Source organism: Hyla sarda, chromosome 9 (genome assembly GCF_029499605.1).
Source record: "Hyla sarda isolate aHylSar1 chromosome 9, aHylSar1.hap1, whole genome shotgun sequence".
Classification (NCBI taxonomy): Eukaryota; Metazoa; Chordata; class Amphibia; order Anura; family Hylidae; genus Hyla; species Hyla sarda.
In genome coordinates, this window is record NC_079197.1 from 26325118 (window position 1) to 26346007 (window position 20890).

Consider the following 20890-nt stretch of genomic DNA (forward strand, 5'->3'; position numbering starts at 1 on the left):
TGTATGTTGTGTCTGGTTTCAAGTTACAATGGTCCAGAAAAGACCATTGTATGTTGAAACTATTGTATGTTGAGGCCATTGTAGGTTGAGGGATCACTGTACAGCCTTTGACTACAAGAACCCATTAGGAAAAAAAAACATAAATTCCACATAATGTTACTTGCGGGTGTAATGGACAACCCCTTAACCCAATGTAAGGGCACCCCAGCGTTTAAAGACTTATCTCCTATGCTGTGGATAGAGAATAAGTGTGTGATCGTGTGTGTGTGTGGAATCGTCCGACCTCCGGGACCCCCAAGATCTTTAAAACAGGGACCCAAATCTCCCTTTCTCTATCGGCTCCATTGGGGGACATAGACCGTGGGTGTATGCTTCTGTCTCTAGGAGGTGTGACACTATGGTAATAAAAAAAAAAAGGTCGGCTCCTCCCAGCTGGATATACCCGCCTTCAGGCCCTGAGGTAATCAGTTTAAGCTTAGTGTCTGAAGGAGGTGGACTTGGTCTGGAATTCTCCAGACCAGGTCTTCTGATTTATTGTTTTCCTAGTATAGGGACGTGTTCATTTTTTCATTCCTTTTTCTTTCATGTTTTCAGGTGGGGACTCAGGGACTCCGGTTCCCTGTTTCCCCATTGCGAGTAAGGGGGCACAGACATTGCTTATATGCGCTGTTCACCCCCCCTCGCCAACGGTCAGCGCCTGGTTTGGTACCTCATGGGCCCGGGTCCCCCTATTTCTCTGCTCGCCTCGCTCGCGCATAGCAGCTAGGCATGCTGTAGGGACAAAAAGCTGACTGAAGACTTCACAGAAGACTCCATTAGGTAAGTTCTTCAGACTGAGGTGAGTACATTTCCCTTTCTCCCTTAGGTGCAAGGACTTGCAACCTCTGGAGACCCTCAGTTTTTGGCCCACCTTTCAGGTTTATGGGGCTGGCTGGTAGTGGGGCGAGCAGTGGCGTCTTTGGGGGCATGATTTCTTTTATTACACTGTGTAGGTGTTTTTTCTTCTTACACTGTGTGTGTGTGTGTGTGTTTTATTATGCGGCTGCAGCCGCAGCGCCTTATATGCGGCTGACAGCCGCAGCGTTTTTACTGACCAAGCGCACGGAGCGCTGGCTTACTTTCATTTTCTCCGGCAGCTGCTGCCGGTGTGTATGCCGCCCGCTCATTTCCCCGGAGCGCATATGCTGCTGACATGTGCGCTCGGGACAGCGCATTACTGCTTCGTCCCCGACTTCTACATAGCTCCGCCCCCAGGGGTCGGAACTCTCTGGAGGCGCTTATTATGCAGTTGTGTGTGTGTGTGTGTGTATATGAATGGGATTCTGTCGGGCGCATGAAGCGCCGTCTTACTTTCACTTTCGGCAGCAGACGGCTGCCTGGGGATATTTGTATCGCCCGCTCACTTCCCTGCGGGCGCATATGCGGCTAACGTGTGCCCGGGGCAAGGAGCGGGCGCCATTAATGTGGTTCTTTTCGGCGGCCGGGGCGGTATAGCTCTGCCCACAGGGTCGCCGGAGCTTACTGGAGGCGCGAATCGCCCTCCAATCAGCACTGTGCGCACGATCCAGGTGGCGGGGGCCAATCGGTCAGTGCCCCTGCTCTGGGAACGCCCATCTCAGGGGTTAACCCTTTACTGTCATAGGGGACGCTATTCTGTTCCTCCCTCTAAACTGAGACTACTAGTCTTCTATTTTGTCTGTATGACATATTATTCCTAAAATGCCCACTGACTCTGCCTGCTCCACTGCTCCCCCAGACCCCCTAGCTTCCCCGGATGTTACAGTTCCGGTGGATTCGGCCGCCCCTTCAGTCTGGGTTTTCTTCCTATCCCAGTATTTGGCTGACTTGACTCAAGTCCCCTTTGTGGTGGCTGAGGCCTCACGTGACATGGTGTCTACCTTGAAGAGTTCTGCCCTGCGCCGGCCCTCTGGTGGGTCCCGCTCCTCTTTTCCATAAGCCTCACGCTCTCACGAAGCGTACTAGGGGTGTTTTGTCTGACTTTTACATTGAGTCTCCAGGTAGACGTGGGCGTCCCTCCGTGGGTCTCGCCTCCCCGTTTCATCTGGGCACAGACGTCGCTCCTCCAGAGGACATTTCCGGAATTGCCGCTCTGCCATGCCAGAGCCACGTACCCGGTCAGGGTCGCACCCCTCCAGGGCTGCCTCCACGTGTTCACTTTCTCCTGGTGAACTGGCGGATGAGGCTTCCGAATCGGCATCTGACTCAGAGGACCGCTCGGATATAGTTGAAATGGTGAACTCATTGGTTGCAGCCATAAGAGACTCCTTTCATTTAGAGGACCCAGGATCTTCAGACGTTACTCCTGAAGTATCCTTTCATCGTGCTCAACCAGCACCTCAAGGGTTCAGCTCTCGCGCTGAACTTCACATCCTTCTGGAATCTGCATGGAAACATCCGGACAAGAGGTTCACGGGAATGAAGAGGATTCAAGTGCGTTACCCGTTCGCCAAGGACCTTGACTCTAAGGTGGTTTCCCCTCTCTCAATGGTTCCACCAATTTCCCGCCTCTCTAGGCCACTACACTGCCGCTGGCAGATGCAGCTGCTTTCAAGGACTCGACAGACCAGACGGTGGAGTCCTTAGCGGAGTTTGCCTCGGACGCAGCAGGCTCTGGGTCCGAGGCCCTATTGTTGTGGTGCTCACAACTCAGTCAGGGTATCCTGGCGGGATTTCCCCCCCCCCGGAGGATCTATCTTGCTTTGGTTCTCCAATGCTGGGGACTTCTGTGCACAGCTTCCATGCAGTCAGTCCGTTGTGCTGCCTTTGCTGTAGGTCTCCTAGCGGCCCTCCGCAGCCCCATGTGGCTTAGGGCGTGGGATGCGTTTTCCGCCTCCAAAAGGTCTCTTACCGAGTTGCCTTTTACTGGTACCCGTCTCTTTGACAAGCTCCTTGACGAGATTAGACTCACAACCAAAAAGTTCCTCACTTCGTTGCAAAGTCCCACAATCCTCTGGCTCTGGCCATGGACGCCTTAGTGATTCCCTGGTCGCACTTCGTCCTCCCCCATCTCTTCCTTCCCCTTCCTCTCCTTCCTTCCTGAGGAAGCTCAAAGCAGAGGGCGTCTCCACCATTCTCGTGGCTCCAGACTGGCCCAGACGAGCGTGGTACGCCGACGTCTTTTGCCTAGTGGCCTATGTGCCACTGCGTCTCCCAATGCATCCCGACCTGCTCTCTCAGGGTCCCCTTTGCCACCCCAATTTACTGTCGCTGCATTTGACGGCGTGGCGGTTGAAACTGCGGTTCTGAGGGCCAGAGGGTTCTCTCCCCAAGTGATCCGCACAATGATCAGGGCTCATATGTCCTGCTCTTCAAAGATTTATCACCGTACTTGGCAGTCTTACTTTCGCTGGGTGAATCTCAATCCTTCTCTCTAATTCTTCTCCCTTCCGTGCCTTCTTTCTTTTTTACAATCTGGACTGGAGCAACGCTTGGCTCTCAGTTCCCTTAAGGGTCAGGTGTCAGCTCTCTCCATTCTCTTTCAGCGGCCCCTGGCGTCCGATCCTCACATTCACACTTTTCTGCAAGGCGTAGCTCATGCGGCTCCACCATACATATCCCCCTACTCCCCTGTGGGATCTGAATCTGGTTCTCAGTGCCTTATAAGGTGCTCCCTTTGAACCTCTCTCCGGGACGTTCCTATTCCTGTCCTTTCCGGGAAGGTGGTTCTTCTCATTGTGGTCACTTCCTTCCGGAGGGTTTCAGAGCTAGTGGCTCTCTCCTGCCATTCCCCCTATTTGGTCCTGCACCAGGACAAAGTTGTTTTCCGGCCGATCCCCACCTTCTTACCTAAGGTGGTCTCCTCTTTTCACCTAAATGAGGATATTGTCTTTCTGCCCTGCTCCGTCCCATCCCAGGGAGCATTTGCTTCACTGTCTTGACGTGGTCGGGCTGTTCGGACCTACCTTTCGGTCACTACATCTTTTCGTCATTTTTAATTTTTTATTTTTTAGTGCTTCTGGAGGGTCATCGTAAGGGACTTCCTGCTTCGAAAGCGAACCATTTCCCAGTGGATCCATTTTGCAATCTCAGAAGCCTACCAGTGCAAAGGGAAGACTCCGCCTTTCTGGGTCTCAGCTCATTCCACTCGATCCGTCGGGGCCTCCTGGGCTCTTTGCAATAGGGCCTTGGCCATGCAAGTCGGTAAGGCGGCCACTTGGTCGTCCTTGCACACTTTGACAAATTTTTTCCAGGTGCACACTTTTGTGTCCGCTGCTGCTGGCTTGGGTTGCAAAGTGTTTCAGACGGCTGTGGCCCAGCCTTCCATCTGAGTTGCTTGGTTTCTTTTCCACCCCGGGGACTGCTTTGGTATGTCCCACAGTCTCTATGTCCCCCAATGGAGACGACCGGGAAAAGTAGATTTTTATGCTTACTGTAAAAACTTTTTCGGAGGATCCATTGGGGGACACAGCACCCACCCATTTGTTCTGCTGTCTTTGGTTTAGTTGTCTGTCTGGGGGTTGGTTCCGGTTATTTTTTGTCTGTGGTTCCTTCGGACAGTTGCTGTTTTTTTTTTTTTTCCTTTCCCTGTCGATCTTCTCCTACTGCTTTGGCACTAAACTGATTAGCTCAGAGCCTGTAGGCGGGGTATATCCTGCCAGGAGGGGCCGACTTTCTTTTGTTGCCTAGTGTCAGCCTCCTAGTGGCAGCAGCATATACCCACGGTCTCTGTGTCCCCCAATGGGTCCTCCGAGAGAGAAATATTACGGTAAGGATAAAAAATCTACTTATCCTGCAATATGTAAATAAAAAAAATTATATATATATATATATTTTTTTCTATACGATGAGTGGGTGAAGTATGTCGGACAGTAGTCCCATATGTGACATGAACGTTTTGGTCCTCTGTTGCATCCATCTGCCATCATAGGGCATCTAAAGGGTTATATTGAGATAGGATCTGTCACTAGGACAATCCTTTTTATCTTTAAGATGTTACCACACCTGCTTTTCAGCATCAATAAATGCTATTTCGGCACCTGGAGAATAGAAGCATCTCTGCTCCCCATATCCTCAGCATCACATCTTTACACGCCTTTAATAGCTTGGGCAGTGAAGTGGGCCGTGTAACTTGCCTCTGGAATCTATAAAAGCTAGCATAGGTTTTGGCTACAATTAAGTGAGTTATAGTTTAAAATTAAATAAATAGTTAAAAATAAATTTAAAAAAAGCTACATTTTTGTGCAAAACAGAGGCTTCAAACTTTTTGCAGTGTGTGTCCAGAGCAGATAATCATAAGTTCCCCCCTATATTTTAGTTACGTTCAGGGTTAGACAACATGTAAAAAAAGCTTAATTGTCACATGATAGAGGGTCGTACCCCCAAAAATAATTCAGAAAGAAGAATGCAGATGGAAAGTGTTAAGTATTGCCATGACAACATCTGTCTTACTAGGACATAAAAACACCATACAGATGACTGATAGACCTAGCTTCTCTAGGTGCTGCAATTTTTATAGATGACTAGGAACTGTGGCATTACATGTCAAGGTGGTGGATGCAGGATAAATGTGCGGCCTTCTATGGCTTCTGGCCAATAGAGCTCTCATGCTTCACCTATTTAAAGCAAAACCTCTAAGGCAGAGTTCACATCAGCATTGTGTTCTGTTCAGAGTAGCTTTACTACGTTAAAACTATGGGACTTGAACAGAGAAAAAAAATACTGCAAGCATTAATTCTTTCTCTGCTCATCTCCTGCGATACGACGGACACCTGATGGAACCTCATTAAAGTCAATAGAATCCGTCGGGACCCAGGGGTGTCCTTTTGTGATCTGACCCATTCAAGGTTTGTTCGATGCAAAGGAAAAAAAAAAAAAAACTGCTAATTTGAAGTTAGCCTAGAGGTTTAAATTACAAAACCAGAGCATGGTGCATAATTTGATTATTAAAGGGCTATTAAGGTGTTTTCTTTAAAAAAAAAAAAAATTTTGCTGTTCGCCTAGCCCTAGTCCCCAGAAGCTCCCATTCAGCTTTGTCCGCTCCCCTGATCTGATGTCTTCTTGGTTCCGAGATGAGCGCCGGGTACAGAACCTGGCTGCTCAGCTAATCATTGGCCGCAGTGGTGCCGCATCTCGTCTTGGAAGCAGAAAGGAGAGAGATTGGTGGACTGGACAGAGCCGAACAGAAGCTGCGTGAAATGGGTCTAGGTAAGCGTAGGTTTTATTACTTTTTTTTCGCCCATCCCAGAATCATATTATCTTTTTAAGAATACATTGCATAACCCCTTAAGGACTCGGCGTTTTTCAGTTTTCCTCCTTACCTTTTAAAAATCATAACCCCTTCAATTTTCCACCTAAAAATCCATATGATGGCTTATTTTTTGCTCCACCAATTCTACTTTGCAATGACATCAGTCATTTGCCCCAAAAATCTACGGCGAAACAAAAAAAAAAAATTATTGTGCGACAAAATTGAAGGAAAAAGGCGCCATTTTGGAACTTTTGGGGGCTTCCGTTTCTACGCAGTGCATTTTTCGGTAAAAATGACACCTTCTCCTTATTCTGTAGGTCCATACAGTTAAAATGATACCCTACTTATATAGGTTTGATTTTTGTATCACTTCTGGAAAATAAACATAACTACATGCTCATAAATGTATACGTTTAAAAATGTCAGTTCTGACCCTTATTCCATTTTTATTTTGCCGCATATGGGCATGTACGAGGGCTCCTTTTTTGCGCCGTGATCTGAAGTTTTTATTGGTACCATTTTTGTTTTGAGTAGACTTTTTATTTATTTAATTTTTAATGGTATAAAGTGACCAAAAATACGCTATTTTTGACTTTGGAATTTTTTTACATGTACGCCATTGACCGTGCAGTTTAATTAATTATATATTTTTATAGTTCGGACATTTACGCACGCAGCGATACCACATATGTTTATTTTTATTTATTTTTATTTTTTTATGGGAAAAGGGGGGTGATTTGGACTTTTATTAGGGAAGGGGTTAAATCACATTTATTAACACTTTATTTTCACTTTATATATTTTTTTTTTGCAATGTTATAGCCCCCATAGGGGACTCGAACATTGCACACACTGATCGCTGCCATTCAGTAGCATGGCGTTGATCAGTGTTATCGCTGCTCGACTGCTCCTGCCTGGATCTCGGGCACGGAGCAGGCGATCAGACAGCGAGGAGGCAGGTAGGGATCCTCCTGGTGTCCTGCAAGCTGTTCAGGACGCCAAGCTGCCGGGAAGGTTTCACTTTCACTTCGGATCAACTTTGATTGCCACGTCTGGAGGGTTAATACCGGGCATCACCTCGATTGGGGGTTTCCGGTATTAGCCACGGATCCCAGCCGTTGATGGCCGCCGGGACCAACCCGATATGACGCGTGACCCCGCGTTCTAACATGGGAGCCGGCGCAGAATGTAAATATACGTCCTTTGTCTCGTTAAAGGAGTGTCAACAGCGGTACAAACACTTATCCCCTATCTTGAGGATAGGGGATAAGTGTTTGATAACGGGGGGTCCGAACGCTGGGGTACCCGGCGATCTCCTGTACGGGGCCGCGGCTCTCCCGTGCAGGGGGCGTGCCAGCCGCAGCATGACGTTGCGGCCGACACGCCTCCTCCATACATCTCTATGGGAGAGGCGGGGAGGCAGCATTTGTGCCTCCCCGCATCCCCCATAGAACTGTATGGGGACGGGGAGGAGACGGGGCGTCACCGTCTACCTCTAGGTCGACGCTACGTCACCATGGGTGCTAATGCCGGCGCCCCGTTAGGAAGATCGAGGTGGGGTCCCAGCGGTCAGACCCCCCGCGATCAAACACTTATCCCCTATCCTGTAGATAGGGGATAAGTGTAATTCCGCTGCAGTTGTCCTTTAAGGAGTTAAAACCCACTTCAGTGTAGGCCTCCTCTATTTGTTACCAGAAATTATTTTCCCATGTGAATATTTTGCCATCTAAGAAACTTGTTGACCGCGAGGTAAGTACTAACTGAAGTGAACTGTATGAACTGTGATAAGACTGAGACGTCTTTACATGTCTGCTGGGTTGCAGTTAAAAATTAGCCGCGTCTCTACCTAAAATGAAAATACCAGAAATAATCCAGAGATAAGATGGAGAAAAGTGTTTTTTTCACAGTGTCTGGAGGAAAAACTTTTTTTAATTCTTCTTTTCCAAAGGTGAGGTTATAAAGTTCTTGTCATTTATTCATGTAAACATCTGAGCACATAACTTCATCTCCTCTTGATCCTCCATCTTTATTTCTGGGCAACTCTCACAGCAGTGACAGACACTGCACCACTTCCTATAAAGGGAAGCCTCTCCAGCAGAAGAGCATTTGGGAGGTCAGATCCAGATGTTGGAGGACAGGACTCACTGTCTCTGTTTTAGTTTATCCTAAAATTGTTGGATGGGGTTATGGTCAGGACCTTCTGCCAGCCATGTTCTTCTACACCAGACTTGCCCAGCTATGCCTTTATGGACCTTGCTGTGTGCACTGGGTACAAGGATTTGATGCCATGTTACCCAGTTTGAAAAAAAAAAAGTGTTTCTATTTCTCTTCAGTTATGATACTTTTTAATGGCTAACACAAATAAATTGAATATTACGTGGCAAACTTCTTTTATTGGACTATATCCACAAGATATGCAGTAAGCATTTGACAGGTGGAAATCCCAGGGATGGGTGGGACTCCGATCAATCAGATAAGGGTTCCCCTGACCCAGTGATGGGGGCCTTTTAGGCCGGGTCCACACTATGAATTTTCCAAATGTAATTCCATTTGAAATTAACGCTTGGAAATTCCAGTGCAGCAGAGTCCCATTGCTGGCAGTGGGATTCCCCTGCACAGTGCACACTGAGGAGTTTTTACGGTGGAAAATCTGCTCTTAAAATTCCACCAGAACATTGAACTTGTTCATTGTTCTGGCAGATTTCCGCTCTGCGGACATTGCCGTGCGGACATTGCCGATTATGGGAATGGCAATGTCTGCGCCGTCCCAGCACTGACTGATTCAGTCTGAATCTCCTGCCGGATTTTGTCAGAACCAGGCCTTACTCTTCAGACAGTCTAAGCTCCTGGGATTCCCACCCTATCTCCTGCACTAGACAATTTTCTTATCAAGCCATCTTGCGAAAGCACAGGTATGCCCCCACAGGGATCTTCTGCAGCAAATCCTGCTGCCATTTCTGAACATGTAACAAGATAAATGAGCTTAGCCTTTTCAGAATATACTCAGTGGAGCTACAATAAGTACAATAGACTGTGATTATGCAAAGTTACTTAAAACTGTACTACTTAAGCTATACATCATGTACCACAGAAACTATTCCGAAACACTGACCAGAGTGAATCACAGTGTTTGTTTGATACTATTCATGAGTTGTAGGTCCTTTTCACAGGTTCTTCAGTGGTTTTCACTGTTGGGTTAAAATCACCAACAACAATAAACTTTTATTTTAACAGGGCAGCTGGTGGTGGTATAAAACCATTAAAAAGAGTAACCATGAAATATTTGAGTTGGGTATCTTCCGTAATTATATTTATGCCTTTTTATTTATATATTTCACAGAGATGGCAAAACTTGGCTTTGATCTTATGTTGTGTAATCCAGACGACGTGGACCTCATAAAGGTTTGTTATTTTAATTTCGCCCCCTCGAATTTCATATCATAAACCAGTGGATCTCATAATATAAACTAGTGTGCACAATGGGAGTTGTAGCTGCGCGTCAGCTGGAAAGCCACAGGTTGGGGAACATTGGTTTATACTCCTCCCCTTCATAATTCTCCTCTTATTTTGTTGTTGTTGTTGTTGTCGTTTGTCAATTTAATCTATTTTCTCATACCCTACTATTAGACAAAGGAAACACCTTGACTATAACTATCACTATTATCAAGCACTCGTGAAAAAATAATTGCCCCCTTCACTGGTTGCACACCTAAAGCAGCAAAAGTTACTGCCAAAGACTCAGGATTGCTGAAATTCAGACACATTGATATTTTTCATAACATTGCATGAAAATTTACTATAATAATAAATGGGGAAAATCTAGAAAGGAGCTAATACCGTATATACTCGAGTATAAGCCGAGTTTTTCAGCACGATTTTTCGTGCTGAAAACACCCCCCTCGGCTTATACTCGAGTGAACTCTCCACCCGCAGTGGTCTTCAACCTGCGGACCTCCAGAGGTTTCAAAACTACAACTCCCAGCAAGCCCGGGCAGCCATCGGCTGTCCGGGCTTGCTGGGAGTTGTAGTTTTGAAACCTCCGGAGGTCCGCAGGTTGAAGACCACTGCGGCCTTCGACATCATCCAGCCCCCTCTCACCCCCTTTAGTTCTGTACAGTACTCTCCTCCGCTCGGCGCTGGTCCGGTGCTGCAGGACTGTCCGGTGAGGAGGTCGTCCGGTGGGATAGTGGTTCCGGGCTGCTATCTTCACCGGGGAGGCCTCTTCTAAGCGCTTCGGGCCCGGCCCCAGAATAGTCACGTTGCCTTGACAACGACGCAGAGGTACGTTCATTGCCAACGTACTTCTGCGTCATCGTCAAGGCAACGCCTCTATTCTGGGCCCGAAGCGCGGAGAAGAGGCGCCCCCAGTGAAGATAGCAGCCCGGAACCACTATCCCACCGGACGACCTACTCACCGGACAGCCCTGCAGCACCGGACCAGCTCCGAGCGGAGGCGAGTACTGTACAGAACTAAAGGGGGTGAGAGGGGGCTGGATGATGTCGAAGGCCGCAGTGGTCTTCAACCTGCGGACCTCCGGAGGTTTCAAAACTACAACTCCCAGCAAGCCCGGACAGACGATGGCTGCCCGGGCTTGCTGGGAGTTGTAGTTTTGAAACCTCTGGAGGTCCGCAGGTTGAAGACCACTGAGGGCGGATGATGACAAGAGGATGATGAAGAGGGGTTGTGGGATGATGACAAGAGGATGATGAAGGGGGTGGGGATGATGACAAGGGGATGATGAAGGGGGGGGGTTGTGGGATGATTACAAGGGGATGATGAAGGGGGGCGGTGTGGGATGATTACAAGGGGATGATGAAGGGGGGTGGGGATGACAAGGGGATGATGAAGGGGGGTGGGGATGATTACAAGGGGATGATGAAGGGGGGGGGGGGTTGTGGGATGATTACAAGGGGATGATGAAGGGGGGGGGGGGGTTGTGGGATGATTACAAGGGGATGATGAAGGGGGGGGGGGGGTTGTGGGATGATTACAAGGGGATGATGAAGGGGGGGGGGGTGTGGGATGATTACAAGGGGATGATGAAGGGGGGTGGGGATGATGACAAGGGGATGATGAAGGGGGGTGGGGATGATTACAAGGGGATGATGAAGGGGGGGGGGTGGGATGATGACAAGGGGAATGATGACAGGTGATGATGATGAGGGTCTTGATGATGACAGGCGGTGATGATGATGAGGATGTTAATGACTGGTCTGGATGATGACAGGGGGGGATGATGTATTTCCCACCCTAGGCTTATACTCGAGTCAATAACTTTTCCTGGGATTTTGGGTTGAAATTAGGGGTCTCGGCTTATACTCGAGTATATACGGTACTTAATCAGATCCCAGCATATGTTATAAAATGCATAGCTGCTTTTACCTCTTTCCCGACTTGTGGTTTTCCTAATAGTTTCCTTTGGTGTCTATATGTCTTACAGGGGAATGTTAGCCCAAGCAGGCAGCTGGCCTTTATGACACAGTTACTGGATATTATTGAGACCTGTGACAATGTGTCCAGCAGCTCTGAGCTGCAGCTCATGACTCCAAGGTAAGTGAATATTTTCGTATACATACCTGTGATGTAGACCCCATTGTGTCAGGGTGCAGTAAGTCACCTCAGTTTCACGTAAGCGCCTCTTAACCTTCTTTTACACATTTATAGAATGATGTATGGTTAAACGAGATATCCCTTATCAATAGATATAACAAGCTGATCGCTAAGGCACCCTGCAATCTCGAGAATGAGGACACTGGTCTCCCATTAGAGTGTAACGGATGGTCGCACATGTGCTTCACTGCTTTATTCTCTATAGAGAATAGCAGAGTACAGTGTTCGGCTGTCTCCCATAGAGAATGAATGGAACTACAGCGCGAATATGGAACCTGCCACTCCCTTCTAAGGGGAGACTGGGCTCCGTGTTCTCAAGATTGTGGGGGGGTGGGTGGCAACAGTCCAACCCCCACTGATTAGTTATCCACTGAAATGTGATTAGAGGATAACTTTGTCATTAGAGGATAAGCGATTGTAAAAACCCTTTAAAGGGGTACTCTAGGGGATAAGATGTTGGGGACCCCCGCGATCCCTGCTGAGGCACCCCTGTCATTCGGTGCACAGAGTGAACTCTGCTCCGTGCCCGGTGACCGGCGATGCAAGCTGTCACGCCCCCTTCATTCACATCTATGGGAGGAGGAGTTGACGGCTTTGTACTAGCTGTCACGCCCACTCCCATAGACATGAATGGAGGGGGTGTGGCGTGACGTAATGAACGGGGAAGCTGCAAGTTTCCATGTTCCGGATGCCGGCCCGGAGGTCGCGGGGGTCCCCAACGTCAAGACCCCCATAATCTAACATCTTATCCCCTATCCTTTGCATAGGGGATAAGATTTTTCCAACAGCGTATCCCTTTAAGGTGAATAGGCTTGAATTGTAATGTCTGACCCAGCCTATGGACAATTGTAACGGCTGCTCCATTACAATGGAAGACTTGGGTCCCTGTTCTCAAAATGAGTGTATCCTAACAAAGTCCCCAGGTTCATATTACTTATCCCATATGCTTTGTATAGAGCAGTGGTCTCCAACCTGCGGACCTCCAGATGTTGCAAAACTACAACTCCCAGCATGCCCGGACAGCCGTTGGCTGTCCGGGTATGCTGGGAGTTGTAGTTTTGCAACATCTGGAGGTCCGCAGGTTGGAGTCCACTGGTATAGAGGATAATTATTAATACCGCAAGAACCATGATTCACCAGGGCAGTTCCTGGCAGCTTCTCCCCACCAGCCTTGATGGATAAATCTCTTCTTGTTTGATTATAGGGATAGATTGATCAATCAGGACTGGGGGACAGGGAGAAGTCACTGGTAACCACCCTCATGACTCATGGTTTCGGCAGCTTGAAAGTGGTGACAGGTTCCCTTTTATTGGCAAGCAGTTCTTTATCTTGTCAGTGATGTAATGACCACTTTTTTTTTTCACACTTTGTTTCTGTTTCACAGTTTCTTTTTTATTACACTTGATTTTGCTGTATACTAAAGAATAGTAGACTGCCCTATTGTATACAGCAAAAGTATATGTTGCCATGTGCAAGGCAATAAAAATAGAATCCATGTTTAGCATCTGTTAGTGTATACATTTTTTTTTAATCCTTTTTCTAGAGTATAAAACTTATACGGTAAACGTAATTAAAACCACAGTATGAGCCCATCCTTATCCTTTCCTCCCTATCACAGCGCTGATAAGAACTTTGTTACCTATGCTCGTGAGAATGAGGAGCTTCTAAAGGAACTATTTTCAAGCCCCCATCTTCAAGCAACCCTGGCTCCAGAGTGCAATCCCTGGCCTGCCGACCTGAAAACTCTCTTGGTCCCAGAGGAACTTCAGAAAAGGTAATACTGTAAGCATATTGTAGCCACATCTGGTCTTGGTTCACATGAGCCCCATACTAGAAGACTGCTGTCTGGTATGGGGATTAACACCAGTCTTGTCCATAGTCTGCATGGTATCTCAGCTCTGGCTCAGGTGCAATACCAGACACAGCCAGTAGTCAGGAGTGGTGCATTACTAGAAGAGAGAAAAAATATTTCTACTCCTGTGCAATCATTGCAAATGCTGTTACCATGCATAGTTTTACACTTTAGAGTTTGTATCTCAGAGATGATAAACCTTATTGTATTGACATGTCCACACTTTTGAATCTATAAGGATGCATTTCATTATATGGTTTACCCAGGACACTTCCGTGCAGCAAGGATAACGTGATCAGTGAGCACATCCAAGAGTTACAAAGAATCTCATTGAGCCTTGAAGATCTTAAACATGAGGTACTCTGCTGTATGTATGTACATGCTGTATGTACTGTATATGTGCTAGAAGACTCCTCAATCTGCTCTCTGGCTCTTCATTTAAATGGGCACGGTCAAATCCAAAAACTTTTTATATGTTGTTACTGTTGAAAATTAAAGACCTTGGTTGAATGTGAATATTTAATAACGAAAATGGCTCCTGAAAATCCCAACACTAGGTAATCCCATCCCATACCTACTGGATAATAACCAGTCCTGCAGCAGCATCAGGCTTGTCCATGAGTCATGGACAAAGCTGCATGAGCAGACACACCAATTCCCCCTGAGAGGATTTCTAATACTGTGAACTAATGAAAAGAGGGATTTTTATAATAAATATAGGTGATGGAGGCATAAAAATTAGATGTACTTGGTCAGAATTACTGAGTAACATATGCCATTTGTAACTTTTGGGTGCTACAGTTTCTATGCAGTGCACTTTTCGGTAAAAGTTATACCTTTATCTTCTGTAGGTCCATGCGGTTACAAGGATAATCAATTTATATGGGTTTTATTTAATTTTACTACTTTAAAAATATTATAACTACATGCATAAAATTAGTATGCTTAAAATTGTCCTCATCTGACCCCTATAACTTATTTATTTTTCCGCATATGGGGCTATATGAGGGCTAATTTTTTGCGCCATGATCTGTAGTTTTTATCAGTACTAGGGATGTCCCGATACCATTTTTTTAAGACAGAGTACGAGTACCGATACTTTTTAAGTACTCGCTAATACCAATTATCAATATTTTTTTCAACATCATGTGACACACAGGATAGGGGACAGTCCGACAGCTGGGACCCCCCGAAATCTCCGGAACGGGGCCCCGGCATTGTCACGCTATGCGCCAGCTAATTCGCGTATCGTAGACCTCACTGAGGTCGATGGTATGCCCCCTTCCCATACAGGTCTATGGGAGAGGCGGGGAGACACGAACGCTGCATCCCCACCTCTCCCATAGAAGTACATGGAGGAGGCTTGTCGCCTGCTGCGCCATTCTGCGGCTGACACTCCTCCTGTACGGGAGAGCCGCGGCAGGGCCGGGTCCCTGTACAGGAGATCGGGGGGGGGGGGGGTCCCAGCGTTCGGACCCCCCGTGATCAAACATTTATCTCTCTATCCTGTGGATAGGGGATAAGTTGTTTCTGCTGCAGATTTCCTTTTTAACTTTTTTTTTTTTTTTTTTCACCATACGGGGCTATAACTTGCAATCTTATGACTGCATACACTGAGCTAACTGGCACCTTTAACCCCCGCAATTTAGATTCTGCAATCAACTTCGATCGCGGCGTCAAAAGGGTTAATGCTGGGCTTCGGCCCGATCGGTGATGCCTGGCAATAAACGTGGGTCCTGGCTGCTGATAGCAGTTGGGACCCACTGGCTAGTGAGCACACTTCAAGCCCCGGCAACGGGACCAGAGTGTACAGGTATGCCCTCGGTCCTTAAGTACCAGGACGCAAGGAGTGTACCTGTACGCTCTTCATCCTAAAGGGGTTAAGAGTTGTCTGGGATAAACAAAATACACTATATTCACCTATTTTATGCTTTCTGTCCAGTGATGTTGCGCTCATCCTCCCTATTTTCTCTGTTTACTTCCCTGGCTTATGCACTCTGCCTTCTGATTGTCCTGGACTACCCTGCAGCCCTAACTAAGATGCTTCATTCGTTTTAGTATTATTGTTAAAATATATTTGTTGTAATTCTGCTAAAATCCCTGTTTTCACCTCAGACTACTGAGCAAGCATGTACTTAGTAATCCGCAACATTCATGAAGTACCGCACAGGCCTGCCAGTCAGTGATTTGGAATGTACTGTCTATGCACTGTATTGACCCAATCACTGACAGGTGGTAAGGAGGTGGAACAGCAGGAAATAAGACTATATAACTGATAGACAGGGATGTAAGCAGAATGACAGAAACTATAAAAACGAATATAGCGTCTTATTGAGGATCATTGTCACCATAACTCTGATGACAGATTCCCTTTAAGAAAACCAGTGTTGTTTGTATGAGATCAGATGTAAATCATTAAATATGTTGCTGTCTTATGTCCATGCAGTGCACGTTCCTCTGCAGCCCTGTCGCGGGTGAAGACACTGTTATTCAGAAGCTGAGATTGGCTCTGACCGACTTCCACCAGCTCATTGCAGCTTTCACTCAAGTGTATGAGAATGAATTGCAGGAACATTGCAGATACACAGCTCCTCAGATGAACACATCAGGCCCCCTCTTCAAGTCAGTTCACCAATTGCTGACTACATTCTGCAAGGTACATCCACTGCTTAAAGGGGTACTCCGGTGGAATTATTATTATTATTTTTTTTTAAATCAACTGGTGCAAGAAAGTTAAACAGATTTGTAAATTACTAAAAAATCTTAATCCTTCCAGTACTACTTTGCTGCTGAATACCACAGAGGAAATTATTTTCTTTTTTGATTTCTTTTCTGTTTGACCACAGTGTTCTATGCTGACATCTCTGTTCATGTCAGGAACTGTCCAAAGTAGGAGAAAATCCCTATAGCAAACACATGCTGCTCTGGACAGTTCCTAAAATGGACAATGGAAAGTACTGGCGTTAAGGATGATTATGACGATTGTTGATCAATATATTAATCCATAATATATATTATTGCTAATAAATTGCTGCAGAAAAACATTACCCTTATCAGATATATCAGCTAGCTACTGCTTGTAACCAAGGCTGAATCTGCTCATGGGGAAAGCACCCAAGAAGAAAGACAAAGATTTGCAGTGTGCCAAAAGGAGAAGTAACATCCAACTGAAGAATATGGAGAAGTAGTCAGATGATGGAAAAGGACGGACACAGAAAGAATCCTTGGCATAAACAGGAAGCACCTGAATCCTATAACTGCATATGGTTAAATAAAAGTTTGTCATATATAGATATAGTTAAACAACCAAAGTACAACACGATGATTTTTAATGTGAGAAACAACCTCCTCTTTGATAACCATATAAACTGTAGTCTCCCCCAAAAATAAAGGGCTATCTTGCCATTGTGCGCTCCAACCGCAGCTGAGTGAGGAGTCTATACCAACCCGGTGTCTGGTGTCAACTCCTCTTGCTGGCACTTGCCAGCTATTTATCTCTAATTTGGACAGCAGCAGTCACTCAAATTCAGAGGCCTAACCAGAGCCAACCAGCGAGGATCAATACAATCTGAGAAACTCCTTTAACACTGGAAGGATTAGGATTTTTTTTTATAGAAGTAATATACAAATCTTTTTGGCGCCAGTTGTTTAAAAAAAAATAAAAAAAAAATTTCACTGGAGTACCCCTTTAAGTCCCCACTACCTATGTCTTAATGGCTAAGATTTTTTTTTTTTTACCACAGTAAATCTAAAACAGCATTTAAAGGAGTAGTCCAGTATTGGAAAATGTATCCCCTATCCTAGGGGATAAGTTTTAGATCGTGGGAGGTCTGACCGATGGGAATAAGCACGTGTCGACTACCGCACAAAGCGGTGCCCGTCACACCCCCTCAATACAGTGCCCTGGCAGAGCCAGAGATTGCCGAAGCAGCACTCCAGCTCTCCCATAGAGTTAAATTGAGGAGGGCGTGTCAGCCGCCCATTTGTGCGGTGATCGACACGTCCCCTTCCCGCGAACTGCCGGGGTGCCATGCGGGAGATTGCGGGGGTCCCAGCGGTCTGAGCCTCCGCGATCTTAAACGTATCCCCTAACCTTAGGATAGGGGATAAGTTTTCCAATCCTGGAGTACTTAAATGAGGTAAAATTTCAAGTAACAAAAACATTACTTAAGTCGTTCAAGGCTGGATTTACATTTAATATTTTAGTCAGTGTTTTTAGCTGAAATCATGAGTGTGTCCAAAACACATAAAAAGGTGCAACTCTTTCCATTATCATTTCTTTGTGCCTGTTCCATGCCTGGTTTTGGCTACGAATAGCGACCAAATATTGACCAAAAGTGTTTCCCGTTTAATGTGTACATTTGAAAAGGATGCTGAAGACTAAACAAATCTGTTTTCCCATTGGCATACTTTGCAACATGCACACATTGCAACATATACTTAAAAAAAATAAAATTATGGACACGATAGTGCAGACTACTACCCTATATAAAAAACACAATACTATGGAAACCAGTGAAACAATAACACAAACGCAGCCTTAGCATTCAAAAAAGATTCTGGAAATCTTTCATAGTCAGAGATTGCAGAAGTAAGAAAAGATTATTTTGACTAGATTACCCCTTTTAAGCCAGCATTTTCCAAACAGTGTGCCTACAGCTGTTGCAAAACTACAACTCTGAGCATGCCCGGACAGCCAAAGGCTGTCCGCATGCTGTGGGTTGTAGTTTTGCAACAGCTGGAGGCATGCTTTTTGGAAAACACTGCCTTTTAAGCTATCTGTATGGTCATCCACACTTTTTGTTATACCTTTTACTACCCAGGAGCTAGAAGGGATTGCCCAGTTTATAGAAACTTCCAGTACAATAGAAGGAGTGGTGAAGAAAAGGCAGCAAGAAAAAGAGTGCTGGGGAGGAGGCAGCATGGCCACATTGTGTAAGTAACAATTGTCTGTACAGAACACATGCCTGTATGAAATATATTTGATCTCGCTGAAATGCCAAGGACATGTGTGAATCAATGCTGCATGTCACAGTGCACTTTATTTCACTTTTTGATCAGTCTGTTTCCTGCACATCCAGAAAATAAAATCCTAACAACCAGGATTGGTGCAAGGATTTTTGTCTACCCAGACGAGGGGTGTGGTTTTAGTATTAGCATTTACGTAGGTAGAGAAGCCCCCAGTAGTTAGGCCCCTAGTATTTAGATAGGTAGGGAAGCCCCCCGTGGTTAGGGAAACCCCAGTAGTTGGATGGCTAGGGGAGCCCCCTATAGTTGGAACCTCTTAAGGACATAGGACGTTCTCTAACGTCCCCGCTACCTGGGCTTTAATGCCCAAGGACGTTAGAGAACGTCCTGTTGTATTTCCGATCTCTGCCGCGCGCCGGGCAGAGATCGGAAGCGGATACCTGCTGAAATCCTTTAGCAGGCATCCAGGGCAAACGCCGAGGGGGGCCATGTAGGGAAATCGCCCTTGCGATCTGCGGCGATACCGGGCTGATCAGGTCTCTGGGACCCGACCGCCCCGGTAATTTCGCATGATCCCGGCTGTCACACACAGCCAGGACCATGCTGAAGACTAGGAGCGAGGGGGCAAGCCTGCCACCTCCTCCGATCCCCTGCGATCCGTCGGTTAACTAACCGACCAATCGCAGGGGGGGGGCGGTTACTTCCTCCCGCCCTACCCGACCCCTTGAAGTCCGGAGAGGACAGGAGGAAGACCGGAGGACGCGGCGGGGGACGGGGGAGTGCTGGGGACCGGCCCCGGTACTTACCTCGTCCCTGAAGACCCGGATCCCTGCGATGAAGACGGCGGAAGCGGCGACAGGTGAGTAGATCTTCAGCCGCGGTCAGGCCCTTTACAGCAATGCATGTCGCCATAAAGCGACATGCATTGCTGTAATGGGACCCTGTAAACTACAACTCCCAGCATGCCCAGACAGCCCTTGGCGTCTGGGGATGCTGGGAGTTGCAGTTTTGCAACATCTGGAGGTCCACAGTTTGGAGACCACTGTGCCCTTCCAGATGTTGCAAAGCTACACATCAGCATGCCCTTACTGTCCAGGCATGCTGGGAGTTGTAGTTCTGTAACATCTGGCCCTTCAGATGTTGCAGAACTACAACTCCCAGCATGCCTGGACAGTTTTGGCATACTGGGAGTTGTAGTTTTGCAACATCTGGAAGGGCACAGATTGGGAACCACTGTATTAGTGGTCTGCAAACTGTAGTCCTCCAGATGTTGCAAAACTACAACTCCAAGCATGCTGGGAGTTGTAGTTCGGCAACATCTGGCTCTAAAACTGTTGCCGAACTACTACTCCCAGCATGCCTGAGAATGCTGGGAGTTGTGGTTTTGCAACAACTGGAGGCACACTGGTTGGGAAACATTGTCTGTTTTCTAACTCAGGGTTTCCCAACCCGTGTGCCTCCAGCTGTTGCAAAACTATAACTACCAGCATGCACTGATAAACTGTGCATGCTGGGAGTTGTAGTTTTGCAACAGCTGGAGGTCCCCCCCTGTGAATGTACAGGGTACATTCACATGGGCAGGGGGCTTACAGTGAGTATCAGGCTGCAAGTTTGCGATGCAGCAAATTTTGCGCGGCAACTCAAACTCGCAGCGGGAAACTCGCTGTAATCCCCCCACCCGTGTGACTGTACCCTAAAAACACTACACTACACTAACACAAAATAAAATAAAAAGTAAAAAACACTACATATACACATACCCCTACACAGCCCCCCTCCCAATAAAAATGAAAAACGTCTGGTACGCCACTGTTTCCAAAATGGAGCCTCCAGCTGTTGCAAAACAACAACTCCCAGTATTGCCGGACATCCGTTGACTGTCCAAGCATGCTGGGAGTTTTGCAACAGCTGGAGGCACCCTGTTTGGGAATCACTGGCGTAGAATACCCCTAATTCAGGCCTCAAATGCGCATGGCTCTCTCACTTTGGAGCCCTGTCGGATTTCAAGGCAACAGTTTAGGGTCACATATGGAGTATCGCCGTCCTTGGGAGAAATTGTGTTACAAATTTTGGGGGGCTTTTTCTCCTTTAACCCCTTATGAAAAGGTGAAGTTGGGGTCTACAACAGCATGTTGGTGTAAAAAAATAAATATGTGTGTGTGTGACAAGAGGTAAAAGGGAAAAAAGCCCCCCAAAATTTGTAATGCAACTTCTCCCGACTACGGAGATACCCCATAAGTGGGCGCAAAGT

General features: G+C 46.7%; 1 protein-coding gene across 1 annotated transcript in view; it reads left to right on the forward strand.

The window, feature by feature from the left end:
• HAUS7 (HAUS augmin like complex subunit 7) overlaps window positions 1-20890 on the forward strand; it is a 32789-nt gene that overhangs the window by 8760 nt on the left and 3139 nt on the right. Inside the window, exons 4-9 of the mRNA XM_056540767.1 lie at window positions 9549-9610; window positions 11650-11759; window positions 13438-13593; window positions 13938-14028; window positions 16118-16327; window positions 18495-18606. Of these exons, the coding sequence (XP_056396742.1) occupies window positions 9549-9610; window positions 11650-11759; window positions 13438-13593; window positions 13938-14028; window positions 16118-16327; window positions 18495-18606 (741 nt within the window). The remainder of the gene's footprint in view (window positions 1-9548; window positions 9611-11649; window positions 11760-13437; window positions 13594-13937; window positions 14029-16117; window positions 16328-18494; window positions 18607-20890) is intronic.